The 15,966-nt window shown below is 51.0% G+C and overlaps 1 protein-coding gene across 1 annotated transcript in view; it reads left to right on the forward strand.

Moving 5' to 3' along the window:
• LOC144941103 (phospholipid phosphatase 3-like) overlaps nt 1–15,966 on the forward strand; it is a 67,117-nt gene that overhangs the window by 30,394 nt on the left and 20,757 nt on the right. Inside the window, exons 3-4 of the mRNA XM_078867586.1 lie at nt 6,303–6,589; nt 7,604–7,661. Coding sequence (XP_078723712.1) covers nt 6,303–6,589; nt 7,604–7,661 — 345 coding nt within the window. The remainder of the gene's footprint in view (nt 1–6,302; nt 6,590–7,603; nt 7,662–15,966) is intronic.

A 15,966-nucleotide genomic window follows, 5' to 3' on the forward strand; every position in this document is an offset into this window, starting at 1 on the left:
TTGGGGGGCCACTTATATGTGCGTGTGCTCGGGTGTCAAATTGAAAGCATGTGTCCACGTAAATTGTGTGCGTGTGTGTGTGAGAAAGTAGTAAATGGGCGCGCGTTAGAAAGCACATGGTGAGCAGACGCGTCGTGTTTGCGCTGCATAGCTCCGTGCAATGAGGCCCTATATCACTCTGAGCTGCGGACACATTGAACACAAAGACAATAATCCCCTCACCCCCCTCTACCGCCAATAGCCGTTATAGACTAGTGGGGCAAGGGCTGTTAGTGAACAGCTATGAAAGGCCAACACGGTGCTGAACGGGGGTGTTGTGGCTCACGTCCCTTTGTCATTGCAGCAGTGGAATAACAAAGATGAATGTCAATAACATAAAATGATTAACGTTCCTACACACACACACTCGCAAACACAGTCGCCGGGCTCTGCTCGTATGAGCGCAGCGAGGAAGGTCGGCGAGCTTGAGAACTAATGCACGCACGCAAGAGCAACGTGCGTCACGCTTGACCCGGCCTTGAGTCAGGATTCCATCTTAAAAACGTCATTGCTGTGGCCCGAGCACCATGGTCCTTGCTGAGCGCCGCATGTTGCACAGAGGCACGGCTCAGCGCGGTTTCTCCCTGGTGAGCCCTTGCCCAGGGACACGGCTCAGCGCGGTCTCTCCCTGGTGAGCCCTTGCCCAGGAACACGGCTCAGCGAAGTCTCTCCCTGGTGAGCCCTTGCCCAGAGACACGGCTCAGCGAAGTCTCTCCCTGGTGAGCCCTTGCCCAGGGACACGGCTCAGTGAAGTCTCTCCCTGGTGAGCCCTTGCCCAGAGACACGGCTCAGCGCGGTCTCTCCCTGGTGAGCCCTTGCCCAGGGACACGGCTCAGCGCGGTCTCTCCCTGGTGAGCCCTTGCCCAGGGACACAGCTCAGCGCGGTCTCTCCCTGGTGAGCCCTTGCCCACGGACACGGCTCAGTGCGGTCTCTCCCTGGTGAGCCCTTGCACAGGGACACGGCTCAGTGCGGTCTCTCCCTGGTGAGCCCTTGCCCAGGGACACGGCTCAGCGCGGTCTCTCCCTGGTGAGCCCTTGCCCAGGGACACAGCTCAGCGCGGTCTCTCCCTGGTGAGCCCTTGCCCAGGGACACGGCTCAGTGCGGTCTCTCCCTGGTGAGCCCTTGCACAGGGACACGGCTCAGTGCGGTCTCTCCCTGGTGAGCCCTTGCCCAGGGACACAGCTCAGTGCGGTCTCTCCCTGGTGAGCCCTTGCCCAGGGACACGGCTCAGTGCGGTCTCTCCCTGGTGAGCCCTTGCACAGGGACACGGCTCAGCGCGGTCTCTCCCTGGTGAGCCCTTGCCCAGGGACACGGCTCAGCGTGGTCTCTCCCTGGTGAGCCCTTGCCCGGAGACACGGCTCAGCGCGGTCTCTCCCTGGTGAGCCTTTATCCAGGGACACGGCTGAGCGCGGTCTCTCCCTGGTGAGCCCTTGCCCAGAGACACGGCTCAGCGCGGTCTCTCCCTGGTGAGCCCTTGCCCAGGGGCACGGCTCAGCGAAGTCTCTCCCTGGTGAGCCCTTGCCCAGGGACACGGCTCAGTGAAGTCTCTCCCTGGTGAGCCCTTGCCCAGAGACACGGCTCAGCGCGGTCTCTCCCTGGTGAGCCCTTGCCCAGGGACACGGCTCAGCGCGGTCTCTCCCTGGTGAGCCCTTGCCCAGGGACACAGCTCAGCGCGGTCTCTCCCTGGTGAGCCCTTGCCCACGGACACGGCTCAGTGCGGTCTCTCCCTGGTGAGCCCTTGCACAGGGACACGGCTCAGTGCGGTCTCTCCCTGGTGAGCCCTTGCCCAGGGACACGGCTCAGCGCGGTCTCTCCCTGGTGAGCCCTTGCCCAGGGACACAGCTCAGCGCGGTCTCTCCCTGGTGAGCCCTTGCCCAGGGACACGGCTCAGTGCGGTCTCTCCCTGGTGAGCCCTTGCACAGGGACACGGCTCAGTGCGGTCTCTCCCTGGTGAGCCCTTGCCCAGGGACACAGCTCAGTGTGGTCTCTCCCTGGTGAGCCCTTGCCCAGGGACACGGCTCAGTGCGGTCTCTCCCTGGTGAGCCCTTGCACAGGGACACGGCTCGGCGCGGTCTCTCCCTGGTGAGCCCTTGCCCAGGGACACGGCTCAGCGTGGTCTCTCCCTGGTGAGCCCTTGCCCGGAGACACGGCTCAGCGCGGTCTCTCCCTGGTGAGCCTTTATCCAGGGACACGGCTGAGCGCGGTCTCTCCCTGGTGAGCCCTTGCCCAGAGACACGGCTCAGCGCGGTCTCTCCCTGGTGAGCCCTTGCCCAGGGGCACGGCTCAGCGAAGTGTCTCCCTGGTTAGCCCTTGCCCAGGGGCACGCTCCCCACGCTGTGGTCCTGACCTTGGATTATCTGCTGCAAGACGGCAACCGCTGGGTAATGCCAGGCTGACGAGCGTTTTATCATTTTGGAGAAAAATGTAAACTCGAGTGCGCGCGCGCGTGTGTGTACGTGCATGGTGCACTTCAGATAAATGCTGTCTTTGGAGCAGGAGCTCCTTAGCGGGAACGTTCATACCGTTGACCGCTCCCCGTGTCCACTCCGGATTCTTGCACCTCCTTAAAGAAGACAGAACCCAAAAAAAACAAATACTGCCACTGTTATCTTGTAGATAGCCACCTAGCCGTTGTGTTTCTGGGTGCCTGACACGACTTGAAATATCAGCAAGGAAAGGAGGAAACTCTACATTTACGCTCAAGCATTCCATTGTAGCACCGCAGTGACATGAGTGCATTGACTTTATCAAAACCTATGCAAGTGACGGCACAGTCACATCATTTTGCAGCTCTATAATGGCGCACTTGACTCTCTATTGGGGCACTTTTCCCACGAATGCAACTCCAAGCTGATGCCAGACAGCCCGAGACACGCATCCTAGATACGTGTCTGCAAGATATGAGCTGCTTTCTTTGTTGGATCGCCTCCTTACCTCAGCTTTTTGCGTTGAACAAGGCCCCACAGTTTAGAAGGCAGACACTTTCCAATAACATCTGGTAACCCAGCAGAGTTTGCTTAACAAGCTTAACTCTGGCTGATGAGACCCAGGAGGTCGAAGCCGGTCTATGGTTTTCTTGCTTAAAGAAATGCCGCCGTTCAACATGAGTCTGGAAGGCCGATAGACTAAGACATATTTGTATTCGTATGTGGAGACACGGAACAACAAGAGTTTCTTGATTGCATTTACTGTTGAACCAAAACATCAGTGACCTCGTGCGTATTGTAAAATGGGTAGCTACTCAACTTATACCATTGCACAGCAGCTCTGCTCGTGTACGTGTCTGGAGCGATAGTGCTACGGTTAGCGCCCTGCGCTACGAACCCAGCGACCCGAGTTCAATTCCCGCTCACGCCCGACACCAGTGACGATTATCTTAATCGATCCTGGGCTTCCCCTAGGTCGACTCAAATGAGTACCTGGTGTGATGTGTAAACATCGCCACTGGGGAGACAAAGGCGGTATGGCGTGGTGCTGGCCACCCACCCCCTTGTGTGCTGTGCTGGCCTTCATAGGCGCTCACGAACAGCACTTGCCCCAACAATCTGTGAAAAGGCTATCTGGGGATCTTTACATTTAATCTTTTTAACTAAACTTTTTTAGATTTTACTAGGTAAGGTCCCGTTGAGCTATATGGCAATTTTTAGAAGCGAATTCGCCACAAGTGATATCTCATCGAAGTGGCTTATCATGTGGAAATTTACAGCAGCCAGATACTCAGAAGCATGTTTCTAAATGCGGAGGGGAAAAACCAGAGGAACCGGAGAAAAAATCTACGCGACCACGGTGAGCGAGACGACACGCACACTCCAAATATACAGCAGGCGTCAGTTTCAGGATCGAACCCACGAGCTGCATACCAGGCGAGGTTGTGAACATCTCGCCACCGCGGCGCCAGAGGGACAGCTGTTGCAAAGAGAGCGATAGGGGAACACAATGCTCGCCCCCCGTCTCAGATGGAAATACATCCGTGCCCTCTCTACAGTGGCAGATCAAAAGTGGTTTTCTCTCCCTCCCTCCACCCCCCCCCCTCATATTTAAGCAACCCCTTTACAAATAATGGCGTGCTCCACAACTAATGGGCCGCACGTGTGCATGCGTGCTTGCCCCTCATGAAAGGGCTCCTGCATCAGATGCAGAACGCACGGGGAGTTTTGTGTTTGCACGTGCGCCCCCACGTTATTCAGCTCCCCCACAGCCAAGGGTTTCCATAATAAGGGCATTAATAGATTGCAGCCCTTTCTTTCCTCGAGCCACCGCTGGATGAAGGTCTCCCCCGTGCCGTGTGTGCCGTGTGGGCCGTGTTGGAGGCGGGAGGGTGCAGGGTGGGGGGGGACAGAGGGTGTTTGACCGTACTTCACCATGCTGCAGGCCGTTGCGGCTTGGTGAAGTGAGGGTGCCCTGGAACTGTTTGGACATCGCTTGCCCGCCGATGTCGGCCGTGGCAAGGCCTCTGGGTCCACGTGCTCGGTGACGCTCCACCATCCCGGTGGGGACGTACGTATGCGCACGGTACTTCGGACTCCTTTCTCGCCCCGTATGTAGCCAACAGTGCTCACTGGAGGTGTGTGGGGCAAGGACGACACACCGAGCGCAAAAAGACGGTTCGGCGAGTGGTCCGTTCGAGTTGAGGCTTGAGAGGGGGGTATCTTGGTGCAGCGTTGGTCGTAAGCATGGCACTACCACTCCCCCCAGGAACTTCCAGGGTTTATGCAGGATATATCAACGCTATATTTAGCAAATGCTCTTTCATGTTTGATGCCCCGTTATACGTGGAATAATATTGCATCTGTGTTAGATTTTATAAACTATTTTGTTCCATTTAAATTCCTTGTTCGGTCAGTTTGAATCTTGTGTTTTGTCGGGATATGTTTATCAAATGCCTTCACGTCTGGCTGAATTGTTCCTACATTTTTGGGTATGTAACCATCGATTATAACTTTGACTTTAAAGTTGTTAAAATGCCTCTCAGTTTTTTTTACTGACCTACTTTTTTTTTAATTTTCATTTTTTGCAGTTTTAAGCCGCACTTTCGACTCTCACTTATAACGGGGTATGGGGATGCCTTCATCCAGCAGTGCATTGCTTTTTGCCTTTAGTTTGTTGTTCTCGCCCCGCACTTCCGATTAGCGCAGTTGGCTACGTACGGCGTGAAAGAAGTTCAACGTACATACATACAATACCCATAGAGACGTGTGTTATGAAGTCAGCTCTTTGACTTAACATGGACATTGTAACTTATTTTATCCGATGAAAAATAAACATTTAGACTAAATAGGATCCTACCGCGTTCTAAAGAGAGGACACTCTTACGACTACGGCTACTTTGTGCTTTATTACGATCTTGTCTTTGCACGTCTGCCAATCGTATTAATTCCAGTGAAAGTTAAGTCGTTATGAATTGGCCACGACCGAGCATTGGAAAACGTGCTCTGGTGGGCTGCAGCCACTCTGGTTTGGGATGCCCTGCCGCCTTGCTCCAGCTTCCAAGGAGCCGTGGGTGATTATTAAAGACACGGTCTAATGGCCAGGTGCTCGCGTGCCACCGGTACACATGCACTTGCTAATCATTCACATTTGCCGCCTCTGCACGCACCCCTGCTCCACACGCCTCCCTCTCTTGCTTGGACCCACACCCTCTTCCTACTCCCTCCGCCCTACGCCTTCCTCCAACTTTCACCTCCTCCGTCTGTAACTTTGCCTCCATTATCCTCCTCCCTCTTGCTCTCATCGTTTCTGCTTCATCCTCACCCTCGTCCTCTCCCCTCTGTCTCTTGCTGCTTTTCATCTCATTGTCTGTACCGCTTCTTCTGCCATTCTCCCTCTCACTTCTCCAACCTCATCCTCCTGCATCCTCCTCCTTCATCCTGCTCCTGGACCTTTTCTCTTCTCTTCATTGGCCTCTTAACTCTGTCTCCATTTTCACCCTCATCACCCACCTCTCTTCTGTTCCTCCTCCTCCTTATCATCACGATCTTTTCTCCCGTTCCTCCATTTCGTCCACTCATTCATCATGATTCCCCCTCCACCCTCCTCACCTCCGCCAATAATTCTCGTCCTCCACCTGGTCGTCCTCGCCCTCCCCGCGCAGGTGATTGGGGGTGAGCTGTATGCCACCTGTTCTTCCTCCTCCTTATCGTCACCATCTTTTCTTCTGTTCCTCCATCTCGTCCACCCACTCATCATGATTCCCCCTCCACCCTCCTCACCTCCGCCAATAATTCTCGTCCTCCACCTGGTCGTCCTCGCCCTCCCTGCGCAGGTGATCGGGGGTGAGCTGTGCGCCGCCTGCTGCCTGGGCCACCGTTGCCCGCCCGTGCTGAAGAGGGGCGGCTCGCTGCCCGGCGCTCTCTACCGCACGCTGGGCGCCTTCCTCTTTGGCTGCGCCGTCAACCAGTCGCTCACGGACGTCGCCAAGTTCTCGGTGGGCCGGCTGCGGCCGCACTTCCTGGACGTGTGCAAGCCCGACCGCGCCCTCTACAACTGCTCCGAGGGCTACATCACGAGGGTCGTGTGCACGGGGGACCCGGCCGTCATCACCGAGGCCAGGTACTGCCATTGAATGTTCAGCAAAAAGTCAAACAGATCGTGCGGGACACGAAGCTTCCGGGTCGCTCGGAGGTCAGAGCACCGAGCTGGCGCTGCCGAGAGGCTGGGTTCAAATCCGAGTTTCAACCGCCGCCGCCACCGACAATTAAACGAGTTCTTAGAAGTGTTCACAATGATGGCGATATCGGCACATTTTCTCCAAAAATGCAATGCAAGAGGTGGCTGGGTGGATTCAAAGGTTAGAACGCTGTTTTCCACTGCCGCTGAAGGCCTGGGTTTGAAGCCGACTATCAGCCGCTGGAGGTTAATTTGCCGGTTTCTCCAGTGTAGGGAGTTCATGGTCTCAGTCTGGTCACCTGATGACTGCACACACACAAAAAGCGAAATTTTTTATTTTGTTCTGCACTTAAATTTGGCTACATAAGTCCAGGTCTGAGAAATACAAATATTGGTTTTATGGTCACATGGCACGCAGAGTCATCACAGATTGTAAGGGAAAGTGCATTCTCTGATCCATGGGACACACTGTTTTGCAACATTTCCTAATGGATTCCACGTTTCATGACAGCGCAATTGGAATCCTTTGGGGGGCGGGAGGGGGGGGATACCAATCAGCGTTGAAATAAAACTTCCCAAATGTTGATTTCTATTATTTAATGTTTATTGGTTAAAGGGACGAGACTGTCAAACTTTCACAATTTCAGCTCCGTTTAATCTCAGGAGGATGCCTGGATTCAACCCAGGATCTCAGAGCTTCTGGCTTCATGCTCTGACATGGCCATCGTGAGCCAAATCACAGTCACTGAACCATCTGAACTGTAGAAGCTCTCTGTTATTAAACTGCGTGTGACACTCATAGAGACGTGTATTTCGAAGCCAGCTCCTTGACTTAATATGTACATTTTCTGCTGTACCATCTGCTTACAATTAAATGTGTTTAAAAATGGTTATTAATGAATAAAGTTAGGGCATGCATACCGCGCTAATGATGTAATCTATTGTTTTTGGTTACAGGAAATCGTTCTTCTCTGGTCATGCCTCCTTCGCAATGTACTCCATGGTGTTCCTTGCTGTGAGTACCACACACGTGCACGCGCACGCACGCACACACAGGCATGCACACGCATGCACGCACACACACACACGCACGCACACACACACGCACAGGCACATAAAGATATCACGCTTAGCTTTAAACAGACAAGTGCTGTTAGCGGGCACCTATGAAGGCTGGCACGGCACACGAGGAGGCGGGTGACCAGCACCACGCCCGGCCGCCTTTGTCTCCCGACCGGTTCGGATAACCGTCGCTGGTATTGGCCGTGAGCGGGTAATCTAACTCGGGTGGCCAGGTAGGTGAAGCAGTGAGCTAACCACTTCGCCACCACACATAAGCGTCCACGTAGGCACACTCGCAAAGTGCTACACGCACAGACTGAGACGCACGGATGTGCACACAGATAGAAACACAGACTCCCACAGGGCAGCCAAGGCATATAAAAGCGCTCCCCTTTCACGTCCTATCATAAACTTGTGCAGAACATATAATTTATACTTTCGGAAAGCACTTCGCTTTGTGGGTAGCCAGGTTCCACTGCTCACAGAGTCGACGCATTTACGACACCTGTACGAAGAACGGCAGTAATTTCCCTCGGTTAATTGCGATCTTTTAAATGCAGTAGACGTGTTGCCCTAACAGTATTTCATGTGGCTCCAATGGAGGCTAAGCTACACCGCATAGTAAACAACCAAAAATATAAAAAGCACACGATCTGACATTTTTTTGTTTTTTTTACGAAAGCACATCTTTAGAGGGTTTTCTCATTTACTCAACCACAGCTCCATGAAACAGCACACCGTTCACTGCCTAACGTGGCCATCTATCACATGCGCATTCGAGCTCCCAGCGCCGCCCAGGTGTGGCTATCGGAGGGTGATCGAAGAGCGGCCCACTCCAGAAATGCGTTCGGTCACTTTCGGAGACCGCCACGCTTGCCGCCGGGGAGTTTTTAAAAAAAACCCCGTCATGGATCGCCGAGCTAAGCGGTAAATGGATCTGCCGTGCCGGTTAGGGTTTGGAGGGGCGCTGGGAGGGGGGGGGGGCAAGGTGATCTGGTATAAGAGCGCTTGATACCGGGTTGTTTCGAAAACAAAAAAGTGCGGACTTATTGCAGTATTTGTTTAAGCTTGTGAGGGGACCAGTTAAATTGCTTGGAAATATAACTTCCCATTTTTAAACTGTATTAATGTTGCCCTGGAAAAGGAAATGTCCCCCCCCCATACCTACCCCCTTGAAGGTTTGCATTTGGGGGGGGGAAAGCACAGCTGGTATTTTTTGCTGGGTAACTTTTATGATTGCTCTGAAAATTTATGAAACTAAACTGTGTCTCGCAGAAAACCAGGTTCGTAGATCTTGTTTAAAACTATTATACGTCATCCCCCCCCACCCCACCATAAAAATAGCAAATGGTATATGTTCAGGCTATGGTGAATAATAATGTTCATTTTCAGCAGTAAAGATGTTTTATTTTAAACATGCCACAATTGTCATATATGCTGCCCTATAATAGAATCGTCAATAATAGTCTTGCGGTTTGGGCCCCGGCACATTATTCTCCAGAGCAGAGGGCTTTAGAAGCTGTTCACCCTGCAACCGTTATGAAAAAATATGATGTTTTTCAGCCACAATCTACGCAACGTGGAGTCGTGCAGATGTTAGTGTGTGAAAATATAAACTCTCGTTACCCAGGCTTTCACAAACTTTTCGTTAATTTTAAAAAACTTTTACAAAAAGTCGGGGAAATCGATAGCTCGGCAGTAGAGCTAACGGCCCGCAATTGGAAGGTGTTTAGTACAAATCCTCGTTGGGGAATGACCCAGCCCATCATGCTTTCAGGGTAGATAAATTAATCCCATTTTGTGGGGAAATGAACAGCGGATGGACTTGCCCCCACCATAGGAATATGAAATGTCCACCACTGCCTCAGGGCTGTAAATAGGAGATGAGCACCGTGTCAGTGCTCATTTGAGCGGAGATTCACTCTTCGACTCTTGAATCGGTGTTAATACTTTATGGTGCGCGTGGTTCTGCTCCAACATTGGCCAAAGAGGGCATAACAGGATTGAGTCATTTTCCCTTAAACGGATGACCCTTGAGGTGGGTCCTGCTGTGTGGGAATCACATGAGCAAGAAACCTGCTCCCTCGGGAGCAATTGGAAGAGTCTGGTTGCCCCCCCCGCCCCCACCCTCCCCTAGCCTCCCCCGGCTCCCATAAAGCTGAGCCCCACCACAGCAGCTCATTGCCACGTTTCACAATCTCCCCTCGACCTTTGACCTACGACCTCGTGGGGTCAAGGCAGGAGGCGGCTCGTGTGTCTTCCTTGGTGGGCGAGTTGAGCGGCTTAGGGGGTGACTGTTCATGTCGGGCGATCGTTACAGCTTCATATGACAAGCTCGGCACCAGCAGTACGTTGCCATCACTGCGATGCTCGTGTTTGACTTTTATTGTCATCATCATCACCATCGTCATCATTGCGATCATAATTTAAATTTAATTCCTAATTATCAACATTGTAATCATCATTCATCATCAGCATTCATCCTGATCATCATGAATGAATATTCATCATTCATCGCTAGTGCCGTCGTTAAGAGGCATATCGATTCATTTTTAGGAAGAGGGTTTAATTAAACGTTTGACTCGTCAGTTACTGCACAACTCGCCGGAGTTGCTTGCAATATGACCCAAGGGTCAAGTAAGCCACCTGACCAGCTTCATCATCAATGTTATCACCATCCTCAAAATGCACCTGTGTCCTCCAGCAAAAGGAAAGAGCATCTGCTCAGATCAACAAAACGAGACATTTGTAACAGTTCCTTTGTTTACATGCCAGGCATCCTTGCCGATTCTCTGACGCGCTGCTTCCTGACTCGGGAGAGGATAAGGGATGTGCCCCCTACGATACCAGCAGTGGTTGAAGTGCAGATTCTGGCCATTTGTCATTATGCCCAGACCTGGAACAACGTGCGGATGGTGTGCCAGGTCAGGTCACGGTGGGACATTGTGTGAGAGAGAGAGAGAGAGGAGGGGTGGGTGGATGGTGGGTGGGTGGGTGGGGTTGAGGAGTGTTAGGTCTAGATGATTGAGGATATGTGGCAGAGCTTGTGGTGAGTGGGGGGAACTGGACAAGAGTTTACCCGCAATAACCTCTGATCGAGTCTCTCTCTCTCTTACGGGCGGTAACATTACACAGCAGCCACAACCGTGCACGCTTCAGCAAAACAAAATAAAAAAAACCCAGAAAGAGCCGGCTTCATTTCACGCATGTTAATCAAATTTGTTGTGAATTTTCCTGACACCCCGCTTTGTAGTCGGTTTGATGTAATGCGTCCAAATTGCAGCGTTTTGGGCCCCGGTCGGGTTTCATTTGCGTCAACGAAGCGAAAGATAAAGAGAGGTTAAGCCAGCTGTGCGGCGGCCACGCACATAAACTCCGTACGTTGCCTTGTTGATGAAAAGAAAATCTGCACTGCCGGTGTCCGACCTTCTTATCTCACTTCCAATTTTCGTTGAATTTATCTTGATTCTTTTCTTCTCTCACACGGCTTGCAAAATCAGCAGCACCCCCCCCCCCCCCGGTGACCACTGTGCCACGGCCACTATCCTGGGCAGGCAGCCTCCCCCCGCGCTGCAGCGACGGCTGCGGCGGCAGAATGGTGCAGAATAAAAGAAAATAATTCCAGGCCGCCCTGCCGTTATCAGCCGGCACGAAGGCGAGGCACAAATGACGGCTCCGGAAGTGAGCAACACCCAAATCCCTGTAGACACCCACCCCCCCCCAGAAGCAGCAGTAGCAATGAGTTTTGGCTGCTGCCAAGTGCCACTGATGTCGAGTAGATTTGCTTTGCTCCTCAAATTACCAAGTCTCCGAGTCCGCTGATCGTGGCTGTGTCGATTCTCGACGGGCTGTATTTGTTAAAACGCTGCTGGCCACTTTTCTGTCTACCCCGTCTTGTCGCTGACCACTCCGAATGATCGCTGGAATTGGTTCACTTTCCCTCGATTGTGATGAATAGTGAGTGTCCGGTGAGTGTTGGTTCTATTCAGTGTGAGGACCTGGGAAGTATCATCATTGGACCTCCTTTGCCAGTACCAAAATATAATAATAGGGTTTTTCCCCTTTTTTCTGGCAACAAAACTGAAACCTTTTTACGAGGATTCATGTCTGCATTAACCACAATACCTGCAGTCAAATGCAAACAAAAAACACACGATGATAATATACGCATTGTCCTTGAAACTGATTGGTCCACACAAGTGTTCGATAAATGTAAGGCGAGTGGTGAGTTTCTGGTGAATGTGAGAAGTGAGTATGAGTTGTAAGTGTTTGATGTTAGATGAGCATTCTGTGCATGGTGAGTGAGGGGTTGTTAGTGTCTCAAGTGTTGAGTGTCAAGTGAGTGACTGGTGGTGAGTATCAGGGGAGTGTTCGGTGATTGATGAGTATCTGAAGGGCGTCAGGTGAGTGTCTGGTGAGAGTGAATATATAAGACAGTACCAACTTGGTGACATGATCAACGCTCGTCCGCAAACGATCTGGCTCAGTGACCAGCGGTGCCGAATACTTGACTGGCCATCCACGCTAACGGGGCCATGTGCGTGACATAAAGCCGGCTTTATTTGTGAGTTTCGCTCGCCGTTCTTGCAAAGGTCAGTAATTTCCAGGAGCGGGACGGCGATTTCTTCTTCGCTAGCTCCTGGCGTGCGCTTGCCACCGCTGCTCCTTGAGGAATCCCTCTGCTTGCCAAGGCATTTAGAAGTGGGGACAGCGGGGGGAGGGGAGGGAGCGAGGGAGGGAGGGCTTGAAGGATCCAAAAAGGCTAAATGGCAGCGGCACTGGCAAAATAAAAAAAACTAAAGGCGAAAGTTTATTTGCGAAGGGGAGTCAAACGGTTTGCAAGTCCCACCTGAGGGTAGTGTCTGTGCCTGTAATTTACTGGGAATGACATTAGTAATGTTCTTTATGTATGTATGTATGTTGAACTTCTTTCGCAACTTGCATTGCCAACTGTGCTCATCGGAGGTGCAGGGGAAGGACAACAAACTAAAAACAAAAAAGCAGCTCTCAGGAAATGAGTTGTAAATCTAGATGATTTAAAAGTGCACAGCTCCAGTGGCTTTCTAATATCGGAAGGAAGAACGTTCCAGACGGCCGCAGAAGCGCATCTGGTCAAGTGCCTCGGCGGTAGAGTGAGCCTGCCCGCAATCGGAAGATCGTGAATTAAATTGAGAATCAGAATGGAGATGTTTATTTCCTGAGTTATGTAATAATAACTCTTTCAAATCCTGGTTGGGATTGACTCAGCTCTCCATCCCTCCTTGGTCGATAAGATATGTACCAGTTTGTGGGGAATTTAATAGTGGCTGTCCTATGGATAGTCTTGTCCTCGGCATAGGAACGTGTAGTTTCCACCAGTGGCCCAGGGCTGTGAATAGACGGGGCCACTGCCTTGCTGTTAATTTGAGCAGGAAAATCGCTTTTTTACTCCTGCTGCGTCACGCACACAGATGTTGCGTAGTGTTGTGATGTGATAATTAGGACAGGGTTTACAAAGCCAGTGCCACATTAACTTGGGAACTTAAGACATTAATTTTAATCATATTAAAGGAACTCTTTCTGACCCAAGTAAAAAAAAAAATACTCCTGCGTAATAATTTATGTAACGCTGAGATTTAATGCGGCCAACACTTTTTTTATATTATTATTCATCTTATGAACAACTAAGCGTACTTAACATAGGAGTCCTGAATTCTCACTTGGAAAAAAACAAATGTAAGCTTATTTATTGGTTGAATTTTTATGGCTTCCTTCTTTCACCACCCTCTGTTTTTATGACTTTTGTTACAAAACCTTTTTGGAATGCCATGCTGGTTTTGTTTCCACGGAAATTTGAGAACTAGTCAGATGCTTTAGTCAAGCGAGCACCGTACACAGTTAGTCAGCATTGCTCTGTGACCTAAGCTCTTTCTTCTTAAACGCATTGGAATGAGTGCCCTTTATTTGAATGAAAGCCGCTTGATGAAAGGGGAATGCTGCCACGGTGTAATGGGTAGCACAATTTGGGACCCACCGTCCTGAAGCCATCGGTTTCATCTCGCGGCGCTGCAGCTGAAACGACGGGCAAATCTCCTCCTGCGCTGTGCGGTAAAGTGTGGGTAACTCATCATAAAGGCTTTTGGGTTAGATCGCATGATGATGAATGTGTCGTAACCCTCCACCACCCGACACGGCCAGTAAGGTTTGTCCCGTAAACAAAGCGTGCCAATTAGTCGCTGCTTCATCCTCCCACCGGTGCGGGCCGAGGTAGCAACTGCCAGCTCTCGAGGAGGCCCTTCTGCCAGCAGTGGCGTAGAACAAGCAATTGCAGTGCTGCATCTTTGCTGTATACCTTTTTTGGTTGAATGCCGTTCATGAAAAAAAAGGTTTTATGGGGGGGGGGGGGGGGGGTGCGGGGGGGTGGGGAAGCATCGTCTTAAATAAATGTCCTTCCGAATAATGTATCCGACTGAAGAACAGGATTTAGAAAAAAAGTTCAGATTTTGTTTTGAAGTAAATGTAGTTTCAACATGGTAAATAATGTTAAAGCTAAATAAGCTTCATGTAACATGAACCTATTCAGGCCGGAATGGTGCACGAGGGGCTGCTGTGGCCAGCCTGACCGCCTTTAAATCCCCAGTGCTATTATTTTCACATACCACAATAGCTTCTCATTTGAGTCCGAGTTGACCTAGGGGAGGCCCCGGTTGGGTTGGTATACCACTTGTCACTGATGTTTGCCATGACCGGGAAACTCAGGCCACTGGGAACCCCTGTGCACTATCAACTGTGTGTACGTGTGCGTATAAAAATACACAGATCCCCCGTATCGCCTTAACAAACTGTTGGTGCAAGTGCTGTTCGCGAGCACCCATGAAGACCAACAGGGCGCACGAAGGGGGGTGGTGGCTAGCACCACGCCCGTCCACCTTTGTCTTCCTAGTAGCGACGTTTACACACTGCACGAGGTAGTCATTTGAGGCTGAGTCGACCTAGGGGAGGCCCAGGACCAGTTCAGATAATCGCCACTGGTGTTGGCCGTAAGCGCGAAGGGAAACCAGGGTTGCCAGGTCCATAGCGTAGAGCGCCAACCGCTACAACCACAGCTCCCCCACTATGTGTGTGCTTAGCCATATAAACACACACATAGCTGATGAAGAAAATTTAAAGGGGCTTATCCACTGGCGTGGATTGTTGTAAAATGCTTTTGCGATCCCTCTGAGGTATTTTTGTGACGGAATGTTCGTCCTCGGTCCGTTGTTTTCCTGCGGTCGGCAACGTGCTTGTCGCAAATGGGCGCTGTCCCCCGCCAGTCTCTGCATCTGTTACCCACATTAACTATGACACGATACATCCCAGCCAGGCGTTCAGTTACCTAATAAGATAAATTATCCGCTTACTGTTCTATTCCAACACTCTATCGTGCCCACTTTTGATTCTCGCGTGCATTGAAATCATCTGTTCTAGTGCTTATTTTAGATGTTATACATCGTACGCCGCATTCCATTTTCCGTACGACATATTTAACGTTAAATAAATAAATACGTCGACAAAGGTCCCAAGTCTCCACGTAAAAATTAAATTGCCTTCTCTTTCTTGTTTAGCCCATCAGCCTATTGGCCTTCTTAGCCAATGTTTTCGAGCGGTACTTGTTTCCGCAGGAGCGCTCTGGACTGGCTTTGACGTTACTTGTGTCGTCAACAGTCATGGGCTGTTAAACAAAATGCTGCCGTGTTGCCAGACGTTGTTGGCAAGAGACCTCCTCCGCTTACGACGCGGAGTTCGTTCAGCACGAAACGGCGAAAGTATAAATAAATGAGACCCGTTCCGTGCTATTGTCATTTTCCACAGGAAAATGCCAATCAATATTTCAAGCCAATTCTGGAGGTGGCTCAAGATAGGTCACAGCGCTGAGCTAGCACGGCATTGTTCCTGGGTATGAATCTAGGCAGTCACCCGTGATCAAATTGTGTTCTCAAGTGTTGCGAGTTGAGTGGGGGGGATGCCGCTGCTTTGTCTGTGGATTAGAAAGCACTTCAAGGGATCGCAGAAGTATTTCTGTGATATCCACTTCCGTGTGCCATTCTCGTACAGAGGAAGGTCGCGCACTGCTGTGCTAATCGCACCTCCGATTAGCACGGTTGGCTATGTACGGTGCAGAAGAAGTTCAACATGCATACATGACACCAACAGCGTGGGATAAAATCGGGGGAAAGTCACAAGTTGTACACGGAAGTAATTTCTTACATTAATTCCCAAGTCGTTAGGCAATTTCCTTT

Source organism: Lampetra fluviatilis, chromosome 24, assembly GCF_964198595.1.
Source record: "Lampetra fluviatilis chromosome 24, kcLamFluv1.1, whole genome shotgun sequence".
Taxonomy (NCBI): domain Eukaryota; kingdom Metazoa; phylum Chordata; class Hyperoartia; order Petromyzontiformes; family Petromyzontidae; genus Lampetra; species Lampetra fluviatilis.